We start from the raw sequence: 19,853 nt of genomic DNA, 5'->3' as shown, positions 1-19,853 counted from the left end.
TGAGCCGAGCTGGAAGACTGTGGAGGTAGTAAGGACCAAAAGATTCTCTGAGGGGTGAGACTTAGTTGCTGAATTCTTGCCACCTGCTTCCAGTGTGAGGTTAAGAAGCACATTGGACAATCACTGGGTCTGGAAGTTTTGGAGAGGAAGCAAGTTTATATGAATAGAACTAAACAGAAAGCTGTCCTTCCCCCTGGGGGCCACAGGGAAGTCAGAGCTCCTCTACAAGGAATAATAAAATCAGTCATTGTGCTCTCATTGTGTCCACTGAGGCTCTTCAAGTGAGTCCATGCATGGAGCCAAAACCCCCTGGGTCTAGACATCAGCTTCAGGGATGGCACAGCTGTAACTGCCCTCTTTGCTGGCCTGTGACTCGATGGGTTTCCTCAACCCAAGGAGAACCCTGGTAATTTATTTTTCCATGGCCTTGAATGTACAGCCTCCATAGCTGTTCCCCTGAGTACCTGCCAAGTCTCTATCTAATAGCCCCAGGAAAATATGCCTCCCTCCCATCATTCCCTGTGCCTGTCCCATTTTTTCGATGTGTTCCAGGAACATGGGCAGGCATAGGCATGAAGGGTCTGCTCTCACTGGTTGACACTGTGGTTTCTCTAGTCCTGAAGGCAACCAAGGTATGTATGCTCCTAGAGATCCAGGGCTACATGGAAATCCAGAATATTACCTTCCTAGGCCCAGGTTGGCCCAGGTTGCCTCCTGCCAAGTGAGGATGTCTTCCCAGGACGCAAGTACCACTGGCTTTTAACTATAATATCAGGATAATTAAGCTTTTCTGTGAGCACAGTTTGCTGCTGATGCAGCTGCCTGGAGCCCTGGCATTTATTGAGCACAAAGTAATAATTTATTGTCCTTTGTATGCTCAAAAGCCATCTTCATTATCTGCCCAGGACAGAACTGCCACAAGGGCACACAGGGCCTCACCAGCTGCCTCACTCACAGACGTCACCCTTGGAGCCCTGAGGGAAGAGAATGGGGTGGAGAGAGGTGGGGAAAGGGGTGCTCTCTCACGGAGACTCGGCTTAGAACCCCTCCTCCTTGGCAGGTTGCTAATGGGGGAGAAGGTGGCAGACTTAGCTGGGCGTAGGCGTTATAGAAGGGCGGGGGCCATGTGCCCACATTAGCAGGGCAATCCTTCCCCTTGAGCCGGCGGTGGCGCGGGAGCTCGTCCTCTTGCCGCTGGGTCTTCTGCGCCTTTGCTTGAGACTTTACGGTAAGCGCTCCTCCCGCGCCCCCGCCCCCAGCCCCGCGCGGCGATCCCCGGCGCCGACGCCAGGCGCTGGCCGTGGTGCTGATTCTGTCAGGCGCTGGCGGCGGCGGCGGCCGCGCTCCCGCTCCCTGGCCAGACCCAGCTCTGCTCCCCGCGTCCACGACCGGTCGAGCCCTCTGCCCTCCCGCCGCGGCCCCCGCCCGGGGCGCGGCCGCCACCAGCACCATGCGCCCGGCAGCCCTGCTGCTCCTTCCCTCGCTGTTGGCGCTCCTCGCTCACGGTAAGGACCCCGGCGTCCAGCGACAGGACGGGGGCGGGGGCAGGGTCCCCAGGGGCAGGAGGAAGAACAGTTCTGGCTCACAGTTCCGCTCCTCTGGCCGCCCAGCCCAGGCACCGCGCTCCGCCGACTGTGTTGCCCCCGCGCCGGCCAAGCCGGGCGGGGCGCGGGCTCCGCGGGCGGGAAGCTGCGCGGCTCCCGCCATTCGCGCCCGGCCGAGACCTCGCCTTTAATCATCTCCCCGGATCTAATGGGATTTCTCTGCTGCAATTCATCACGCCACCCCCTCCCCGCACACACTCACGCGCCGCCCGCGCGCTACCTCGCCACACTCCAGGCGTCCAGGAGCGCCCGGGTGCGCGCGGGTGGGGGGGAGGGCACAGGGCGGAGAGTCGGGACTGTCCTGTCGGAGCCCCGCGGTCCCGCCTACCGCTGCAGCCGCCAAACTTCCTCCGACTTTGCCGCCGTTTCCCGGGTCTCTCGCTTCCTCAGCGCGTAGGGACGGGGCCGACAGCGGCTGTAGCGGGATTGGAATGTTGCTCACCTCCCTCTGCTTTGGCGCTGGCACATCTGAACCACAACTTAGAATACAATTGCAGGGAGAAATTCGGGGGACCTGAGAAATTCGGGGGACCTTATCTGGTGCCTATCTCAGCCCTGGGCTGCAACTACTGAAGTCCTGGCAAAGATTCTGTCCTCCCGAAGTCCGTTCCTCGCGCTCCCCTGCACCTCCTCGCTAACGCCCAGGGCTACTCTTCCCTCTGGTCTGAGGTCCCGCTCAGCCGGGCCCACCGACAGGCCACACTCATAGCTGCAAGACCCTCACCTCACCCGTCGGCCCGGGTCCTCGCTCACATTCCCGTCTCCACTTCACCAGTATGCGACCGGAGGAAAGCTTGGTCAGGGATTGACCAGCAAGGAGGTATTGGGGAAATGATGGGGGTTTGTGCCTCCCGGAGGGAAGGTTTCCAGCTCCCCAAGGGAACGTTCCACTCCACCCGGTGCAAACAAGCTCTCATCAACGCTCCTGATGCCCGGGCTTCTTCACTGCAGCCAGTGGGGTGGTGCAGTCTCGGGGAACTTGCTTGGAGTTGGGACCTGCTCTCTGTCAGCGTGGCTCTTAGTGCCCGACATAGAGAGGGAGAAGGTGGGAGTTTCTAACCTCCTCCTTCCATCCCTCCAGGCCAGGTCCGAGGGTCAGGACAGAGGGTCCAGTGCCAAAATTAGCCCCTGGATGGCAGTTTTCTTCGCTCTGTGTCAGGAAGGTGGAAGCTCCTCTCTGAGCCTCTAGCTCCAGTGCGTTAGAGCCTGATATTCTTGTCTCTCCCAATCCCACCCCAGGGCTGCCCAGACCGGGTCCTTCCCGAGGCACCCAGAACTCACAGCCTGTGTTGATACTGGGGAGTCCATAACCCCATTTAGCCAGGGGCAGGAAGACAGAGAAGTCGGCATACTGAACCTGCTGTTCTAGGATGACCCAGGGAGCTCAGGAACTGCCTTGGAGTAGGGCCACGTCCTTCCGCTGGACAGCTCCCCCGGGGCCTGCCTGCCTGTGTGTGTGTTGCCCCTTGACCATGTAGTTTGAAACCTCGGGTGTGGGTATTTGAGTGTGAACATAATCAAGGCCCAGGGTGTCTGGAGTGATGGGACCAAGCATGTCTGGACTTCAGGAGGTCTGGATGTTAGGAGATGCCTCAACCGGGAGTGGGTGTGAGAAGTGTGTAAGGCCAGCAGTGTGTGGTGCAGCCTCTGCCGGAGAGCGCCCTGCAGGGCTGGAGTGAGACTGCGAGTCTCCAGAAGGATGGCTGTCTTGTCCAGGAGTCCGGAGAGCCCTGCTGGGTTGGGTGTGGGTATGAGCGTTGGGAGGAATCTGTCTATTCTGTGACCAAGAGTCTGTGTCTCTCCTAGCCCCACCCAGTCCTCTCCAATGCCGTGAGGACCACCTGCCCAAGGGGTATATGGGGTAGGTATCTGTGTGCTGGAGAAGACCTTTATTTTCACCCTCCAAAAGAAAAAGGGAGAAGCCCTGCAGTGCCAGGCCTGAGGAGAAAGGGCCTGGAACTGTGCCAGCCCAGGTGTGCCCCTCCGTCCCAGCTGGGTTTTGAGGTCCCAGTCATTGGGGTACTGAGTCGTCTCACTGGGAGGCATTGAATTCAGCTTTCCCTGGGCTGCTGGGGGCTTCAGCCTTGAGAAGTGAAGGCCTCTAGCTGTGAATTTTTGTGGGCTGGCAATACATCCGCTGCCTTGTGGCCTTGCCACGGGGCCCTCAGAGCTTTGTTCACACATAGACTGACAAAAGCAGGCTTTGGCAAGCCACAGAGAGCATCTCAGAACCGTAGGCAGAGAAGTGGAGGACTTGGGGCAGGGGGAGATCTTGCAGGGCCTGGTTCAATCCCTGTTCCCTGCCATGGGGGTGGGGGTGCAACTGGCCTCAAGCTGAGTGACCAGTGGTCCTCCCAACCCAAGGGCAGTGTCTGGGTGATCCTGCCTTGGGGGGAGGGAAGTAATATGGGAGGGGTTGTGCCTAGCTAGCCTGCTGTGTCAGTTTAATGATTTTTAATGAGCAATTACCTTTAGTCATTCTCCTAATTTCTGAATATCAATAAAGTTAATTAAACTCTGCATGTGTGAACACGGCCTGGGGAGATTGTGAAGGTGGTAGCTGCTGAGACTGAGGTGGGGTTGGGCCTGGGGTCAAAGGCTGCCTCCCTGGCCGTGTGACCTTGGACCTCATACTCCACCTCTCCAAACTCCCTTCAAGTATACGTAGCAAGAGGCAGGGAGGAGATAGCAAGTATGGGTTGCTCATTCTGCCAAGAACACAGAGATGATGTGTGAGAGGCAAGGCCCGGAGGAAGAAAAAGAGAAGCCAAAGGATTTGGCATCTAGAGCCCCAGCACTGCAAGGGTTAACAAATCAGGGCTGCTTTAACCTAAAATGGTAATTGTTGCTTCCTGCAGACTCTGCGCAGTAGGTGCAAGAATCTGACTATACATTCCTGAGTCTGGGGGCAGCAACTAAATCTGATACCAGGTCCTGCTCCCTGTCTCCCTCCCTGGCACTTTGGGGTCAGAAAACAGGTATTGGGGACAAGGCCCATGGGAGACAATCCAGAGTCCACTCAGAACCCGGAAAAGTTGACTTGGTGAGCGGGAGGCTGCTCTGGGTTTCTGAGGAAACTGGAGAACTCAGAGATTTCACGGACTGGAGGGGAAGTGTGGGCTGGCTTCTTTCTTGCCCCTCGAGCACCCAAGCTCAGAAGATTTGGCAGGCCCTGGCGGCAGTCCCAGCCTCCTCAGCAGGGTGGCAGCTTAAAAATGCCTTGGGGACACTGTGGGGTGCTAATGGGGAGTGAGGAGACACGGGGGCTGGGCTTAATTAGAAACTGGGCTTAATTAGAGCTTCCGTGCCCCTCCCGCCATGGCTGCCTGAATTGCAAGAGGCATGTATATACTGGAAAGCCGATTTCCTTAGCCCTTGCATCCACCCACCCCTTGGTACCCAAGCCCTCCTGTCTCCTCCCACCCTCCTAGTCTCCCCTCTCTAAGCCCTTTCAAGCCCCTTTTGCCAGGTGCTAGGCTCAGCTCAGGGATGTTGCGCCCCCACCTGGGCAGATCTGGCAGAGTTTATATCCCCCTAGAAAGAGAGTGTGGAAAAGGTCTATAGGTAGGGGTTACTTGAATGAAGGAAACACTCAGCTCAGATGGTTCAAGACCCAGGCTCCCTGTCTACCTCAGGCATGCCTCTGCCCTCTCTGTGTCTCTACTATCAGAAGTCTTCAAAGTAAGGCTGCACCAACTTGCCAAACTGGGAGTACACCAAGGCCTCCAAGGGCTTATCAAGCCGCGTAGATTTCTGGGTCCCAGGCTTACCCACCTGCTTTCAGGGAGGAAGAACCAAGGTCTGTATGTAAGAGGCTGAGAAGGGAATGAAAGATGATGCTGAAAGCTCTGGTAGCAGTTGGGAGGTGGGGAACAGCACTAGGAGATCTCCAAGGCCCCTTCCAGACTAATGCCAGCAGGAAACTTGACTCACCAGCCAGGCCAATCCACTCCCCAAACTAGCATTGTTTTCAAGGCTCTTGTTTCTTTGCCTAAAATTCGTTTTCATCTCTTGGGCCATCCTGGCTCACTCCTCTTCATGCTTCTCTGGCACTTCATGCAGTTCTTCAGCATGTATTTATGGGACATTTACTGTATAGTTACTCAGGGGGGCGCTTCCCCTCCACCCTGAGTCAGGGGCCTCTTTTGTGCTCCCACAATCACCAGAAGTTCCCCAATGAGACACCCATCTTGCTTGGTAGTGAGTGCCTGATTGCTGGCTGCTCCTCTCTGGAAGCAAGACGGAACTCAGAAAGCAGGCCACCCAGTCTTTTTCTCAGCCCTCTATTTTTGGGCAGTGCTAGAATTCCTATTTGGAGGAAGTTTAGGGTCAGCTGCCTGTTTAGAAAAGAGAGGTGGGTGCATGGCAGCTGGGACTGCATTTTGAAGCTGAGTTTGCGTAGCAAGCACACTATTTTTACATAGATTGTATGTTAGGATTTTTTTTTTCTTTTTCCTAACGGTTGGCCAATTATCCCAACTGTAAATTATAGCCTTTGCTTAGTTTTTTCCTTCCACAAATTAAGCTGTCATGCTGTCAGCCGGAGGTGGCTTGGGGGTGGGGTGACGGTGGCCATTCTGAGAAGGATAAAGCCTCTCCAGCGACCCCTTAATGCCACCACTGCTTGGGTCCCCAGTGGCACAGACTTTAGCACATGTTGAATAAGTAGAAGAGAGTTGTGCAGGTAGACAGTGGCAAAGTGAAGTCAGAGCCCAGGCTTCTTCCCTCCCTCCCAAAGCACTTACCCACTGCCTCTGCTGGTCTGAACTGCCCTGTATGAATTTAAGGACTAAGAAAAGGGAGGGCCAACCCCATGTCATCTGGTTTCATAGCCCCTTACCCATCTCAGCTTCAGACACCCTCACGGAACTTAGAAGGATCAATAGGAAACCCTAGGACCACCTCCCAGCCTGGCACCCTTGAATGAGATGGCAGAGGCCGAGAAGTCATCCAGGACCACACAATTCATGTCCATGAACCTTTCACAGCTCCAAAGAAAATCAGCCCTCAGGGCATCCATCTGCCATTCATTCATTCTACCATTCACTCATTGATTCATTTCACAAGCATGTATGCAGATGTGAGGCCTGGCCTAGAACCTGTAGGGGTCAGGTCTTCGAGTGCCTTTTCTAATATTCCTATCAAAGACTAGTTATCCCCACTTTACAGATGGGAACACTGAATTTTCACAGAGATTCAACTCACTCTACATTTCACAGCCAATAAGTAGTAAGACTACTCCAAATTGTCTGCCCACTTTGCAAAAGCTTCAGTAAGTAAAAGCAAATGGGAACCCAAGAGAAAAAATCATTATCCTAATAATAATAACAGCAACAATAGCAAACATTTATTAGATACCAACTATCTATCAGGCACTATACTTAGTGTCCTATAAACATCAGCTTATGTAGTCTTCATATCATCTCTATGAGATAAAAGCTATTATCTGAATTTTGTAGGCCAAGTTTAAGCCCAGATATATCTAAGACATAGAGGGACCCTAACTTTCTTCTAGCATATTTCTATGGCAGTAGGTTTTCTTCCTGATGTCTAGTTAAGTCCGTACTGCTGTAGATTAGGAACACTTTACTTTGCTCACTCTTTAGTGGCAAAGGAATAAAATATTTTTCTAACACTTGGAAGTCAGTTTTCTGACTTTCTGAGCATGGGGCTGGGAGGCAAATGCACCCTGAAGTCCTGGCTCAGAGGTCAGTGACCTTGGGTGACCCTTCAGGAAACTTGGTGAAGAAGAGGAGCATTTTCTTCTGTCCTAGCTTCCTAGACTGCCCCCCTGAACTCCTCAGCTCCCACTCAGGCCCAGCCCCCAGGTGGGAAGGCCTAAAGCTCAGCTTGTGGGCAGAGCTGGGCATAAAGCCTGCCCCAGCTGCCTGCCTACCTGCTGCCCAGCTGCCAGCCCTGGGAGGGGAGGATCGATGCTGCAGCCGCCGGCAATGTTGTTGGCCATTGATTGTTGAGATTTCTCAGAGGGCTCCGGAGCAAACAAACCTGCTGCTTCTCCAACAACAATCCGGGTTTCCGAGCTGCAGAGTCTTCCAGCTGCAGAGTCTGAGACCTTGCTGGCAGGCAAGCTGGTGGGAAGGCAGGGAGGTAGGGGTTGGTCCTGACTGGCCAGCAGGAATAGGGAAGGAACATGCAGGACATGAGAAAGAAGTGAGTGGTCTGGGAAAGGACAATGGCGAAACTAGGTGAGGATTCGAGGGTGACCCTTAGACACTATGGGTGCCTTGTTTGGTCCAACATCCACATTTTGCTCAGCTTTTTTCCATACCTGGGGCCTTCTGCTTATTTCAGTTTTCCCATCCTCTCTTCTCCTGATCACCCAGCCAGAGGGTTCTCTATGTCCTCTCAACACTAGCACTCCCCAGAAACGCAGCCTGTGTCCATCCTTCATCCGCCCCTCCATTCTCCACACAACACCCCTGCTAATTCATCATCTCTCTTGGGTGCTCTCAGCCAAGAGTACAACAAAATACCTGCCCTTAAGGAACTCAGTTTGGAGGGGGAACTGCCTTCTTAATAAGCTCAGCTGTGACAGCCTCCCCAGCTATGCCAGGCACCCTCTGATATTAATTAAATGTAATACAAATGAGATGGCAAACAGCACCTACATCATATAGCCATTTGCCTTCAGAAGGACAGGAAGCTCCTGGCGGGGACTCGTTCCAAGTCTTTCTCTTCAACAGCAAGAACACTCACCTTTGGTTCTTTGAGGGCCCTGTAAGCCTCTAGATCCCTAGGTCGGTCATGCTGGGTGCTCTGCATCACCACTCTTCCCATCTCTTCTGTGTCTTGGGGTCCCCCTAAGCCTCCAACAGACATAGAAGGTGTAGGGCCCCTCGTAACACCCAATCTCCTGTGCTACAGAATCAAGCAGTGGATGTCTCCCCTCCCCCAGTGCAGCCACCACGGCTTTGACCAGAATCTTGACACTCCGGCATCAGCTTCAGCATCTCCCTCGGTCTCTCATTCCTTCCCTCCCCCTTGGGCGTCTCTTTTTATCCTCAGTACCCTCCTTCCAGCTGGTCATCACACAGGGGAGGCAGAACTGCTGGGCCCCGGTGAAAAGTGCCAGGGCCACTGAGTACCCCCCACAGATGCTCATTTGTATGCTGATTTACCCCCTTTGCTTGCTGGCTCCTTACTAAAGGCACAGAAGCAGATCCTGCCCCTCCCCACTCCCAGCCCAGATCTGAGATCCCTCCATACTCCCCCAGAGCTTCTCCCTCCCTCCCTCTCCCCGGCCTGCAGCTGAGCACCAGCTCCTTTGTCCCCCAAGCAGCCACCTGCTGAGTGTCTGGCCTGGGTCCCACCAACCAGCAGGTGCCTAGGGAGTCCCAAAGCCTGGGGGGAGGGAGGGTAAGAGGCAGTGCTGGGAGCCAAGTTATGCCTCAGGGAGGAGGGGGAAGCCCCAAAGGAAGAACTCCCACAGGGAGAATGCCAGTCGGGGAGCCAAGACCCCAGGGTTTATACCCAGTACTGGCTCTTGCTGCGGGGGTGACCTTGGGCAAATAGTGTTGCCTTCCTGTGCCACAGTTTCCTTGGAAATTCATGGTGCCTATCCCACCTCCTTCATGGAACAGCATCAGGATCTCAGGAAATCAGAGGGGATGGTGACAGGGAAGAAACTATTGGGGACCTCCAATAGCCAGAGCTGCCTGGGACCCGGAGGGGCTGATGTTCAGCTGTTCGGTCTCCTGTGGGGCTGCATCAGAAGCCAGAGAAACCCAGGCCTGGACTGTGGAGACAGGCGTGGGGAATGAGCCCCAGCTGGCCCAGGTCTGACTAAGAAGGTGAGGCCAGCAGTACAGAGACAGAGATGAAGGCTGGGTTCAGGGTGCTCCTACACACCGCCACCGGGCCCACTGCTCTGGTGGACAGTGCTTTAGACAAGCTCGCAGCCAACAAAGGGGTGTGCTGGTGATTGGAAACATCTGGTCTGGCACTTGACATAGCCCTCCTGTTATGTGGCCCTATTTTCTGGCTGGTTTGAGAAAATGGGAGAGAGAGACTTTTTTTTTTTTTTTTTTTTTGAGGATAGAAAAGCCCCTGGCATCTCCAGGCAAAGACATGAAGATGGGATCAAACTAGGCATGCAAGAGATGCCACTTGTGCATTTACTTATCCAGCCTCATCTTGACCCCTCCCTACTCAGTACTTGCCCATCTCCCCACAGAGGCCTAGTCTGCCCTACTGGGTCCAGCCACTTTCCTCCCCTTCTCTCTGCCTGTCAGCCCCTGCTAGGAAGAGATCTGTTGCTCAGGTTGGGGTTGGATTCCTGAGGCCCAAACCACTTGGGTGGTACCCTGAGTTTTGTCCCTGTTGTACCGAATCTTCAGTGCTACTTCTGGTACTCCTAGATCTTCCTTGCCCTGGGACAAGAGGAAAACCTCTCTCACTTTTTTTTTTTTAAGATTTATTGATCTATGCATGCAAGAACTGGGGTACAGGCCAGAGGTACAGAGAGTGAGAGGCTTCACCAGAGACAGAGCAGGGAACAGAACAGGCAGATTGACTGAAATACACTGCTGAGGGGAGCAGCGGGTGAGGCAGGAGAGGTCTGCTGTGCCATGTGGGTAGCTCCCTGGCTGGCTGGGGATCGAACTCCTGCTGCAGAGGCTGAAGACAGCTTCATAGGTTGTGTTTTAACCCCTTGCACCACCAGGGAGGCCTGAGGAAAACGCTCTCATTCAAGGTGTCCACTTGGCCAACTTGGCAGGGTCCTTAGATGTCAAAGAAAGGGAGCAAGGGCGAGGCCTGAGGGGTTAGGGGCTATGCAGCCGGGTCTATGTCGGGTCTTGGGGAGAAGTCCCATGTCAGTGTGCTTCTCTGCCTGCTTTGTCCATTACCCCTAGGTATCTGTGTCCATATGTCCATACAGATCCATGTCCTTCTGTCCCTGTAACCAGGAACTGTGGTGAACTGTGGTCCTAGGCGGGGCAGTTGACATAGCCCTAGGCAGTAGGCACAGCAGGCCCCAGTTAAAGTTGTCTATCAGCCCCCACCCCCCACCACCACAGCTCCCTCTACTCTTCTTCCTCAATCTTGGGCTGCACTGACCCCTCAAGGAGATTCATAGCTTGAGCTACTGCTGCTATTTTTAACAGGATAGGATTGGGGAGCCTCACAGAATGGAGTGCTGGGCAAGTAAGACTTTTTTCTTCAATCCCACAAGGTCATGGAAGCAAGGGGGGCTGGGGCTTGTCCACAGGTGCAGGGCCCAGGCCCTGGGGCATGTTAGGCTCCATCCCACCTGCATGGATCTGGAAGAGGTCCTAGGATGAACTGCTTCTGCACCCCTAGTCCCTAAGGGCAGAACCCAGGCCTCAAGTGACTCTTCTCCCTCTTCCATAAGGCCAGAGCACCTGGGTCTCCTCTATAGAAGTGGGAGAAAAGGGCTCAAAGTGTCAGCAGTAGCTGGGTCCAGTCGCCCCCACCAGGCTCCGGTACTCCCCCGAGGGTTTTCAGGACCCTGCTATAGCTCAATTTTGCAGAAAGATCACCATCTGAGACACTTGCACTCCACAGAAAGACCACAGAATTTGGGGGCTACCAGCTCAGAGGTGGATACAGGTGCTAGGAGCAACCTCAGTGGTGTTGGTTTGTCAACTTTAGGGTGAGGTCTGGGTGGGGGAGCTCAGAGATGCTGATCTGGGTCCTAGGTAGGTACCTACTCTGGCCCTGGCACCTTTTGGCCTTATCTCACTGGGCTCAGGGGTTGGAAAGGAATGTCCTTGGCAGGTCCCTGGAATAGGATGGAGGGAGCTGGGGGTGTGAGGGGTAATAAACAGGACTGGGCTGAGCTGGCCATGGTACCAGCTCAAGGGAGAATTTAGTTCCTGCCTTTGTACCCTTCCTCATCCCTCCTGAGATTTCCAAGGTCTTCCATCTGCTGCTGACAAGGTGGTGGGGGGAGTTGTTCACATTGGGGGAGACCTACCTGAACACCTAAATCAGGGCCATATCCCCCGCTGTCCTGGCCACACTACTTGGAGTTGGCATAATCAGCAGATTGATTAGTTACCAGGTTGGTGAAGGAGGTGATGCTAAAGGAGGGTCCTGCTGCTCCTCCCACTCCTCCTAACTTATCCCCAGAGTGGGGGTCAATTCTACTGCCCTCGCCTCCAAGGCCACCCCCCTCTCTCCCCTATGCCCCAGTTCAGGCCTCCCAGCTCCTGTAACACCTGTCCAGTCTCAGGAGCTGTGGGCAGGCAGGGCTATGGTCCAGATCCCCAGGGCTAGCGGGCAGGCAGGAGGGGAGAAGGCAGGGCCACAGGGGAAGGTGTAGAGCGCAGCAGGTGACGCTGCAGCAGAGGCCTCATTAATCACCTCTCCAGCCCCTAGCTCTGCAGTGGTGAGACCATATTAGATTTTAAATTGGAAAGTGAAGAACATGGCAGTTAGCTGGGAGCTCCCTCTACCCTGGGCCCCTGGTCACTGCCTCACAAGAGGAAGGGGGTAGTGGGAAGGAGACTGGCCCAGCTGCAGCCCAGACCCCTGTCCCCCTCTCCTGCCAGCCAGAACCTTAGGAGCTGCCCAGACCTCCCGGCTCTAGGAAAGATAGCAATAGGGTCCAGGGAGGGGGCAGAATGAAAGAGGGAGTAGAGCTGCTGCCTTGGGGAGAAGGCATCCTTTCTGGGAGGTGGGGCTTGAGGACTGTGGGAAGCCATCTCCAGGGTATGGTGTCTGTGCATGTGCTTGAAGCTGTGCACACACACACACACACACACACACACATACGGCATCAACCCATCACAGCAAAAAATTTGAACCCAGGACCCATCACAGCAAAAAATTTGAACCCAGGCTATGGAACAGGCAGACCCAGTTCAAACCCCTCATTTGCCACTTTCTTATATGAACAAGGATGATTTGCTTTGCCTGTCAGCCTCAGTTTCCTCATGTGTAAAGGCTGAAATACTGAATTGTGAACACCAAAGCTGCTTCTCTAGGGCAAAAACAGCTCTCTTAAGAGGGTCTATGCCTGAACCATAGAGGGTACTCAAAAGATGTGGATGCCCTCCCCTGGCCCCAAGGCCAGGCTGCTGCAGTAGCCCAGGGGTAGGGACTGGTCAGGCACCTTCTCCCCTTCCCCCTCCCCCACCCCCACTGGACAGTGAAGTAGAGGAAGTCAACAGAGCATAGCAGGCATTGCCACAGGACAGCTTTACACTCTAGCCTGTCCTGCGCCAAATCACATGAGCCATCCCAGCTGCCCTACACCCAGAAGATCCTAAATCGGTTCTGCCTGAGCTCCTTCCCCTCAGGATACCAGTGCTGGCCCAAAGCCGGAAGCAGACATTACAGGTGGCTGGCACTAATCCTCCCCTAGGAGTGAGTGGCTGATAGGCCCAGCTCTGCTGAGGCCTTTATGGAGAACCTTAAGTACCAAGGCTCCTTGTCAACCCCAGTCCCCAGTTGTTCCAGGTCAAATGAGGCGAGCAGACACTGCCACCCCATCTAACTCTTCTCCAGGATTCCTCACCCTGAGCTCTCATCTGAGAGGTGAATACTGCAGGGGTGACAGGTCAGGTTACTATGGAGTTGTGCTTTCCATTAAGGTTGCCACTAGCCACATGTGGCTCTTTAAATAAATTCATAGATATGAAATAAATCTTTTAAAGAGTTATATATTTATGCATACAAGAGCTGGAGTACAGGCCAGAGGTGTGGAGGGTGAGAGGATTCACCAGAGACAGAGTGGGGAACAGAACAGGCAGATTGACTGAGATACACTGCTGAGGGGAGCAGCGGGTGAGACAGGAGAGGTCTGCTGCGCCATGTGGGTTGATCCCTGGCTGGCCGGGGATCAAACTCATGCTGCAGAGGCTGTAGACAGTTTCATAGGTTGCATCTTAACCCCTTGCGCCACCAGGGAAGCCCCACTCTTTTTTTTTTAAAAAAGATATATTTATTTATGCATGCAAGAACTGGAATACAAGCCAGAGGTGCCAGGGGTTAGGGCGTGTATGAGGATTCACCAGAGACAGAGTGGGGAACAGAGCAGGCAGAATGACTGAAATACACTGCTGAGGGCCTCCCCGGTGGCGCAGCGGTTGAGCGCTGGGTTGCGAAGCTGCCCGCGCCGGTTCGATCCCCGGCTGCTCCCCGGCCACCGGAGGAGGGTCCCACATGGCGCGCAGACCTCTCCTGCCACCCGCTGCTCCCCTCAGCAGTGTACTTCGGTCCTTCTGACTGCTCTGCTCCCCGCTCTGGCTCTGGTGAATTCTCTCACCCTCCCGCGCTTCTGACTGTACCCAGTGCATGTATAAAACAAACAAACAAACAAATAAATAAATAAAACATGCCTCTATTAAAAAAAATTAAAAAAAAAAAAAGAAATACACTGCTGAGGGGAGCAGGGGGCGAGGCGGGAGAGGTCTGCTGTGCCATGTGGGTAGCTTCCTGGCTAGGGATCAAACTTGTGCTGCAGTGGCTGCAGATAGCTTTATAGGTTGCATCTTAACCCCTTGCTCCACCAGGGAGGCCTGGAGTCTTCATTCTTTAGAGCCATTGGGACAGATGCTCTCTGAGCCCCAACTTTTGAATCCCAGTCCTAACCCCAGTTTGCTGTAAGACCTGGGAAAACCCTCTGTACTCAGTTTCTCTTGCATAAGTGAGGAAGAGATGAGATGCTCACAAAGCTAGAAGGGCTCAGATACCGGGGCCCAGCTACTTTCATGTCTGGAGGCTGGCCAGGAGGAGGTGCCCCTATTCAAGTTTACATTCCAGCCTTGACTGAACAGCCAGGGGTTGACCCAGAGAGGATGTGATGGGGGGAGGGTGGTCCTTGACAGGGAAAATGAGGGTAGTCTGGGACTAGGGGACCCACCAGCTTGTGCAAGCAGATACTTTTCATCAATTGTCAGGTGAGGCTATGCTGGGGCACTCACTGCCAAGAGCTGGCTGCCCATCTCCCAGCAGAACCCACCCTGTCCATACCAGCTGGCCAAGGGCCAGGAGCCTTGGGAAGCAGGGAGCATTTCCAGTATGCAGGGGGCAGAATTCCAGCTTGGAAATGCTGTTCCTGAGCCCATCCTTCACTGTGCCTAGCACTAGGGGTCAGTATTGTGGGCAGATGTGGAAAGAGATGCCTAGTGCTGGATCCTCCCAGAAATATGTGCTGAGGAACCACCCACAAATGCCCCCAGAGTTCAGAGGAGAGAGCTTTTGCCACCTATCAGGACAGGCAGGGATGGCTCTGTAGAAGGGAGAAGTTCCCCGTAAGGACTGGTAGATGGGGTGGGTTTGAAGAGATGAGTAATCTTGTAGGCAAATGGGGCAGAGGGAAAGCACTATTGAAGCAGAGAAGGTCCCTTTGGGTATATGTCTGTGCCCACCCAATGACTACCCCTCCAGGGCGTCATCAGGTCTTCCTACCCATCACTCTGACTGCAGGGCTCCCAATACGAGTGCCCCTGGATAGTGGTGGCCAGGCTGGCTACAAATGAGGGTCATTCCAAGAAGTAGACAGAACTTAGCTGTAGAGTGGCCCAGCTCTAGGTTCTAGTCCCAGGCTTACCACTCATTAGCTGTGTGACTTTGGACAAGTTGTTTAATCATCTGTCCTCTGCGTCTTTATCTCGGGGGATAAAGACCTAGTCTCCCTAGAGTAAGGAAGGATAAGAGATTATGTGTAAATGTGCTGAGTGCTCAGTTGGCCCACAGCGAGCCTAAGGAGCCTAAGCTGATACCAGTCCCAGCTGCCTGGCTCGAGACCACAGAAGAATGTGTCTACTCTGGTTCTGATATATTTTCTGGGTGATATTGGAGAAGCTATACCCATGCTCTCAGCCTCAATTTCACCACCTGATATATGGGATTTATAATGATTTCCCTATTTCTACCAGTAGTTTCATAGCAGTAAACCCACCTCAGATGTGGTCACATGGTGTGGTAATTATTACAGAAGCACATGGAACTGGAAGCCTCTAAAACTACATCTCAGGGCCTCCTTGGTGGCTCAAGGGGTAAGACACAATCTATAACGCTGTCTACAGTCTTTGCTGCAGCACAAGTTCTATCCCCAGGCCGGCCAGGGAACAACCCACATGGCGCAACAGACCTCTTCTGACCCGCCCGCTGCTCTCCTCAGCAGTGCATTTCTGTCAGTCTGCCTGTAGTGTTCCCTACTCTGTCTCTGGCCCCCACATCCTCTCACCCCCCACATTTCTGGCCTGTACCCCAGCTCTTCTATGCATAAATAAATAATCTTTAAAAAACAAAACTAGATCTCAGACCTCAGGGACCCATATGGGATCCCTTCTAACCTGGGATCCTTCAGAGCTGGGCCCAGTGGAATTGTCACTGTAGAGCTCAGACTCTGGTTCTGGGGGTCCAGGCACTCTCATTCCCAGGGCTTTCCTTCCCTTCTTCGGGTCCTGGGATAATGGGGTCTTACAGGGACCAGGCCCTCACTAATCCCCTATTAAAACTTGAAAGGGGCCAAAGAACCTCCAGAATAAACTCATTAACTTTTATGGGATAATAAATGGATCCCATTAAATTCTCATTCTCCCTATGCTGGGCCAGCTTAACCTCTGGAACCTGAGGGGTGGGCTTCCCGCCCACTGTAACTCCCAGGCTCTCCTTTGTACTCACCACTGTCACCCCCTAAGATGTGAGTTGCTGTGGCCATAATGTGGATCAAGCCTAACTTCATCTCAGAACTCTGGGTTCCATCCCTCCACTACCTCCCTTTCCAGTGCCCGCCTCCAAGGGGCTGTCAAGGAACGCCTGGCCAGAGTGACAGGCAGACCCTCCTGCACTTGCAGAAGATGGGGGGCTGGGGGGGCTGGCATGTCCCCACCCTGCAGATGAAGAAACAGAGGCTTGAGAATGCTGCCCCCTGCCCAGGGCACAAGGCTAGTGAGCCATAAACTTGGATTTGAAAACCTGAGGGTATCTGGTTGTCTAATGCAAAAGATCTGCAGAAACAATAGCAGCGAGGGGGCAGGTCAATTGCCCTGAGGTGGCATCTGCTGGTATAGCAGCTCCCCCAGGCAGGGACACCGCCAACCCTTCATCACTGCCTCTTCACAACCCACCAGAGCTGTGACCCCTGACAGCCTCCCAGGCTGCACGCAGTCTCAGTTTCCCCAACTACAAGACGGTTAGAGTTACTGCTGTGAAGAGTTCCCAGTCATTGACTTCCCTTAAACAGAGGTTAGACATCACCCACCGCTCCCCATGGAGGTCCGTGGGGGACACAGCGCTTGGGCCCTCACCTCTACCCTTACCCAGCTGGACCACAGGGTGGAGGTGGCAGGACACGCCACCGCCCTCGCGAGCCCCTGCCTGGAGCGCGGGGATCGGGCGTGCGATCCCTAGAGGGGCCACGGGGGCCGGGGGGAGGGGGACGGAGCGGGCCGGGAGGCGGGAGCGGGAGTGAATCCACCGGGGAGGCATCCTGAATGGCTCATTAGTGCCGATGAAAGCCTTTTTTCATTTCGTCTAAATACTTTAAACAGGGCTCCCTCCGATGTCTATTTGCATAGCTTAAGAGCTAATGCGGGGGAGGGCCTAGGCGGCGGGGGGAGGGCCCAGGCGGCGTCGGGGCCACGCCAGCATTGGGGCCTTGGGGGAAGCTCCTGGTCTCCTGCAGGCTGGGAATCGCGGTGGAGAAGGGGCTGGGTGTTTCCCAAACCCAGCGGGGGAAGCGGCAGCCCGTGCCGGACCCACGGGCCCTGAGGAGGGAGGACGGAGGAGCGGCCGGAGAGTACATTCCGGTGTTCTGGCACCTGGGCAACCGACAGGTGGGGGTCGTGGAGGGCTGTCTCACTGTGGGCCAAGGCCCTGGCCCCCACAGACCTTCAGGCCTTGAAGGCGGCTGCATTGGCACTGGTGGTGCAGTATTACCCTTGTTTCGCAGAGAAGGCTAGCATGCTCCAGGGTCTCTCTCTCTCTCTCTCTCTCTCTCTCTCTCTCTCTCTCTCTCTCTCTCTCTCTCTGTGTGTCTCTCTCTCACACACACACACACACACACACACACACACACGCGCGCGCGCACACACACTACCACACAACAAGTAACATGGTCCCCCACAGAGAAGTCTGGCCCTCCCAGCCCCAGGCCTGCTTCAGTGTTGCCCTGGCAGGTTCTGCCCAGCCTAGGAATGTAACCTCTCCCTCAGGTCCCTGGAAACTGCTATTCAAAACCATCAGATTCTCATAAACCCCTCCAGAGTGCCTGTTTTACAACTGAGGACACAAAGACTCTGAGGCAACTTGTCAAGCTCATGTGACTTTCAAATGACAAAGAACCAGGTATGTGTGATTTTGTGCCTGAGCCCTGTGGCCCAGTGAGACTGGTTAGGGTCCCAGTCTCAGATGTGCTTTGGACATGAGTTGTGGGCCCATTGGGTCCCACCCTAACACTTCCTGTGGACCTGGTTCCACTCAGGCTCAACTCAGGTCCCAGCTGACAAACTCAGGTGCCAGCTCCTCCTACCGGCATGAGACCCTGGACAAGGCCATTCCCCTCTCTGGGCCTTGGTTTCCTCTGTTGTCTAGAGTGTTCTCTGCTGTGTAGCTATTGTCTTCTCCTGAGGATCACACTGATATGGAAAGACTAAGGCTTTCAAGCCAGACTACACGGGTTCAAATCCCAGATCCACCACTGTGAGACTGGGCAAGTCTTCATCTCACCTCTTTGAGCTTCAGGGTCTTTGTATTGTGGGAACAAGATTCCCATCTCTCAGAGTTGTCATGTCAAATAATACAAAATCTGGAAATGGCCTGCCTTAGTGTCTAGCATACAGTAGGTGCCTGATGAGACTGGGCATCCAGGCCCCTGAGAATAGCATCCCATTCTCGCCCTCTGTCATCCTCTGCACCTTTGAACTGTTAACCTAAGCAGAGAGAACCCTAGGAGCCTTGGGCTTGGATGGAAGACCACAGGGCCTCAGGTTTCTAGGGTATATGAAGATGGCTTCTCCCCAAAAATGGCTTGTCTCCCAGAGATTATCTTACCCTCTCTGACAGTGGGTGGTACCCTCCGGGACCCAGTGGCAGCTGACTGCAGAATCAATTTGCTCCTTTGATATGCTATCTCGATCCCATTTAACCAAGTGCTCAGTCCCCCCAGATAACACAATCAGTGCAATCGACAGTGACAGGAGGTGCCCATTAGCTCTGCTCCATTGCCCAGCACCCACCTGGCAGTGAGCGGGAGGAGTTGTGCCCACTATGGTTCCTTTCCGAGGCAGAGGATCTCTTTGCATTCCCTCTCCCAATGAAGAATCCCACAGGTACCTGCCCTGGAACCATGAGCCATGGCTCTTATCTGGCAATCCTAGAAGGGAAAAGCTGAATGATGAGAAAGCCACCTCTTCCCGTGCCATACAAAGGCCACTGTCAGCTAGCCTGGCAAAGACTGTATGACATCTGGGGGGTGGGCAAAGAGAGTAGCCCTGTCCTGGCATGTCATGGGCACTGCATGGACCCTCCATCACTGACTCAGAAGAAAGACATAGGGCACTGGCACACCATCTGCTCTGGGGGGCATGGGCCTGGTTGGGCATCTAGTTTGGGCACTGTGTTGTCAGTGTCTGGCACAGAATGCCAGGGCACAGATGGGCTGCTTTAGTGGGCATCTCAGGAGATAAGCACAGATCCTCGTTTCTCAGGACTTTAGGGGCATCCAGGTCCCTCTGACCCAGAGGAATGAAGAACCCTCTGACCTGTGAGCACCTCCCCCACCCCAGTTTCCTCCCTCCTCTCATTTGTCTGACACATCAGAGCTGCCATGGTCCCCTGAACAGAACGTAGGCCATCTGCCACTTCCTCACGCCTGCCAATCCATGGGGTGGGTGTGAGCCTGTGGAATGACAGCCTCACCACCAGACGTGCAGAAGAACCAACCTTCTCCTTGCAAACTGTTTTCTCGCCCTGGCTGTGTTTCCCTTCAAGTCCTCATGCAGCCATTTTGAGAACTGTTAGAATCCAAATATCTCCAGGTTTCTTGGAGCTGGAAAAATTCTATATGAGCCAAATCTGGAGCCAGCCTCCATTGACCTTTTTCTGACAGTTAAGGATCTGGGGAACCTAGTGGGCCTCAAGCAGAATACGCATCTTTTCTCCAGCTGTATGTCTGAATAAATTGACTTAATCAAAGCAGACCAACAAGAACAAAGGCGTTTCGTCTTCCATAGCCTATCTAATCAATTGATAGTGGCTGTCTGAATCACTGCTGAGGATTCCAAAGTCCTTTGTGACCTTTGCAAGAAATAA

At 54.1% G+C, this 19,853-nt stretch overlaps 1 protein-coding gene across 2 annotated transcripts in view; it reads left to right on the top strand.

Moving 5' to 3' along the window:
- The first annotated feature begins 1,300 nt into the window (after window positions 1-1,300).
- SEZ6 (seizure related 6 homolog) overlaps window positions 1,301-19,853 on the top strand; it is a 43,913-nt gene continuing 25,360 nt past the window's right edge. For both annotated transcript variants that reach the window (XM_037494172.2, XM_037494171.2), the window contains exon 1: window positions 1,301-1,505. In XM_037494172.2, the coding sequence (XP_037350069.1) occupies window positions 1,451-1,505 (55 nt within the window). In that variant the 5' untranslated portion in view covers window positions 1,301-1,450. The remainder of the gene's footprint in view (window positions 1,506-19,853) is intronic.

This window comes from Talpa occidentalis, unplaced genomic scaffold, assembly GCF_014898055.3.
Source record: "Talpa occidentalis isolate TD23 unplaced genomic scaffold, MPIMG_talOcc4v2.1 talOcc4.7, whole genome shotgun sequence".
Lineage (NCBI taxonomy): Eukaryota > Metazoa > Chordata > Mammalia > Eulipotyphla > Talpidae > Talpa > Talpa occidentalis.
The sequence above is the reverse complement of the archived record's forward strand: the minus strand, read 5'-3'. Positions and strand labels throughout refer to the sequence as shown.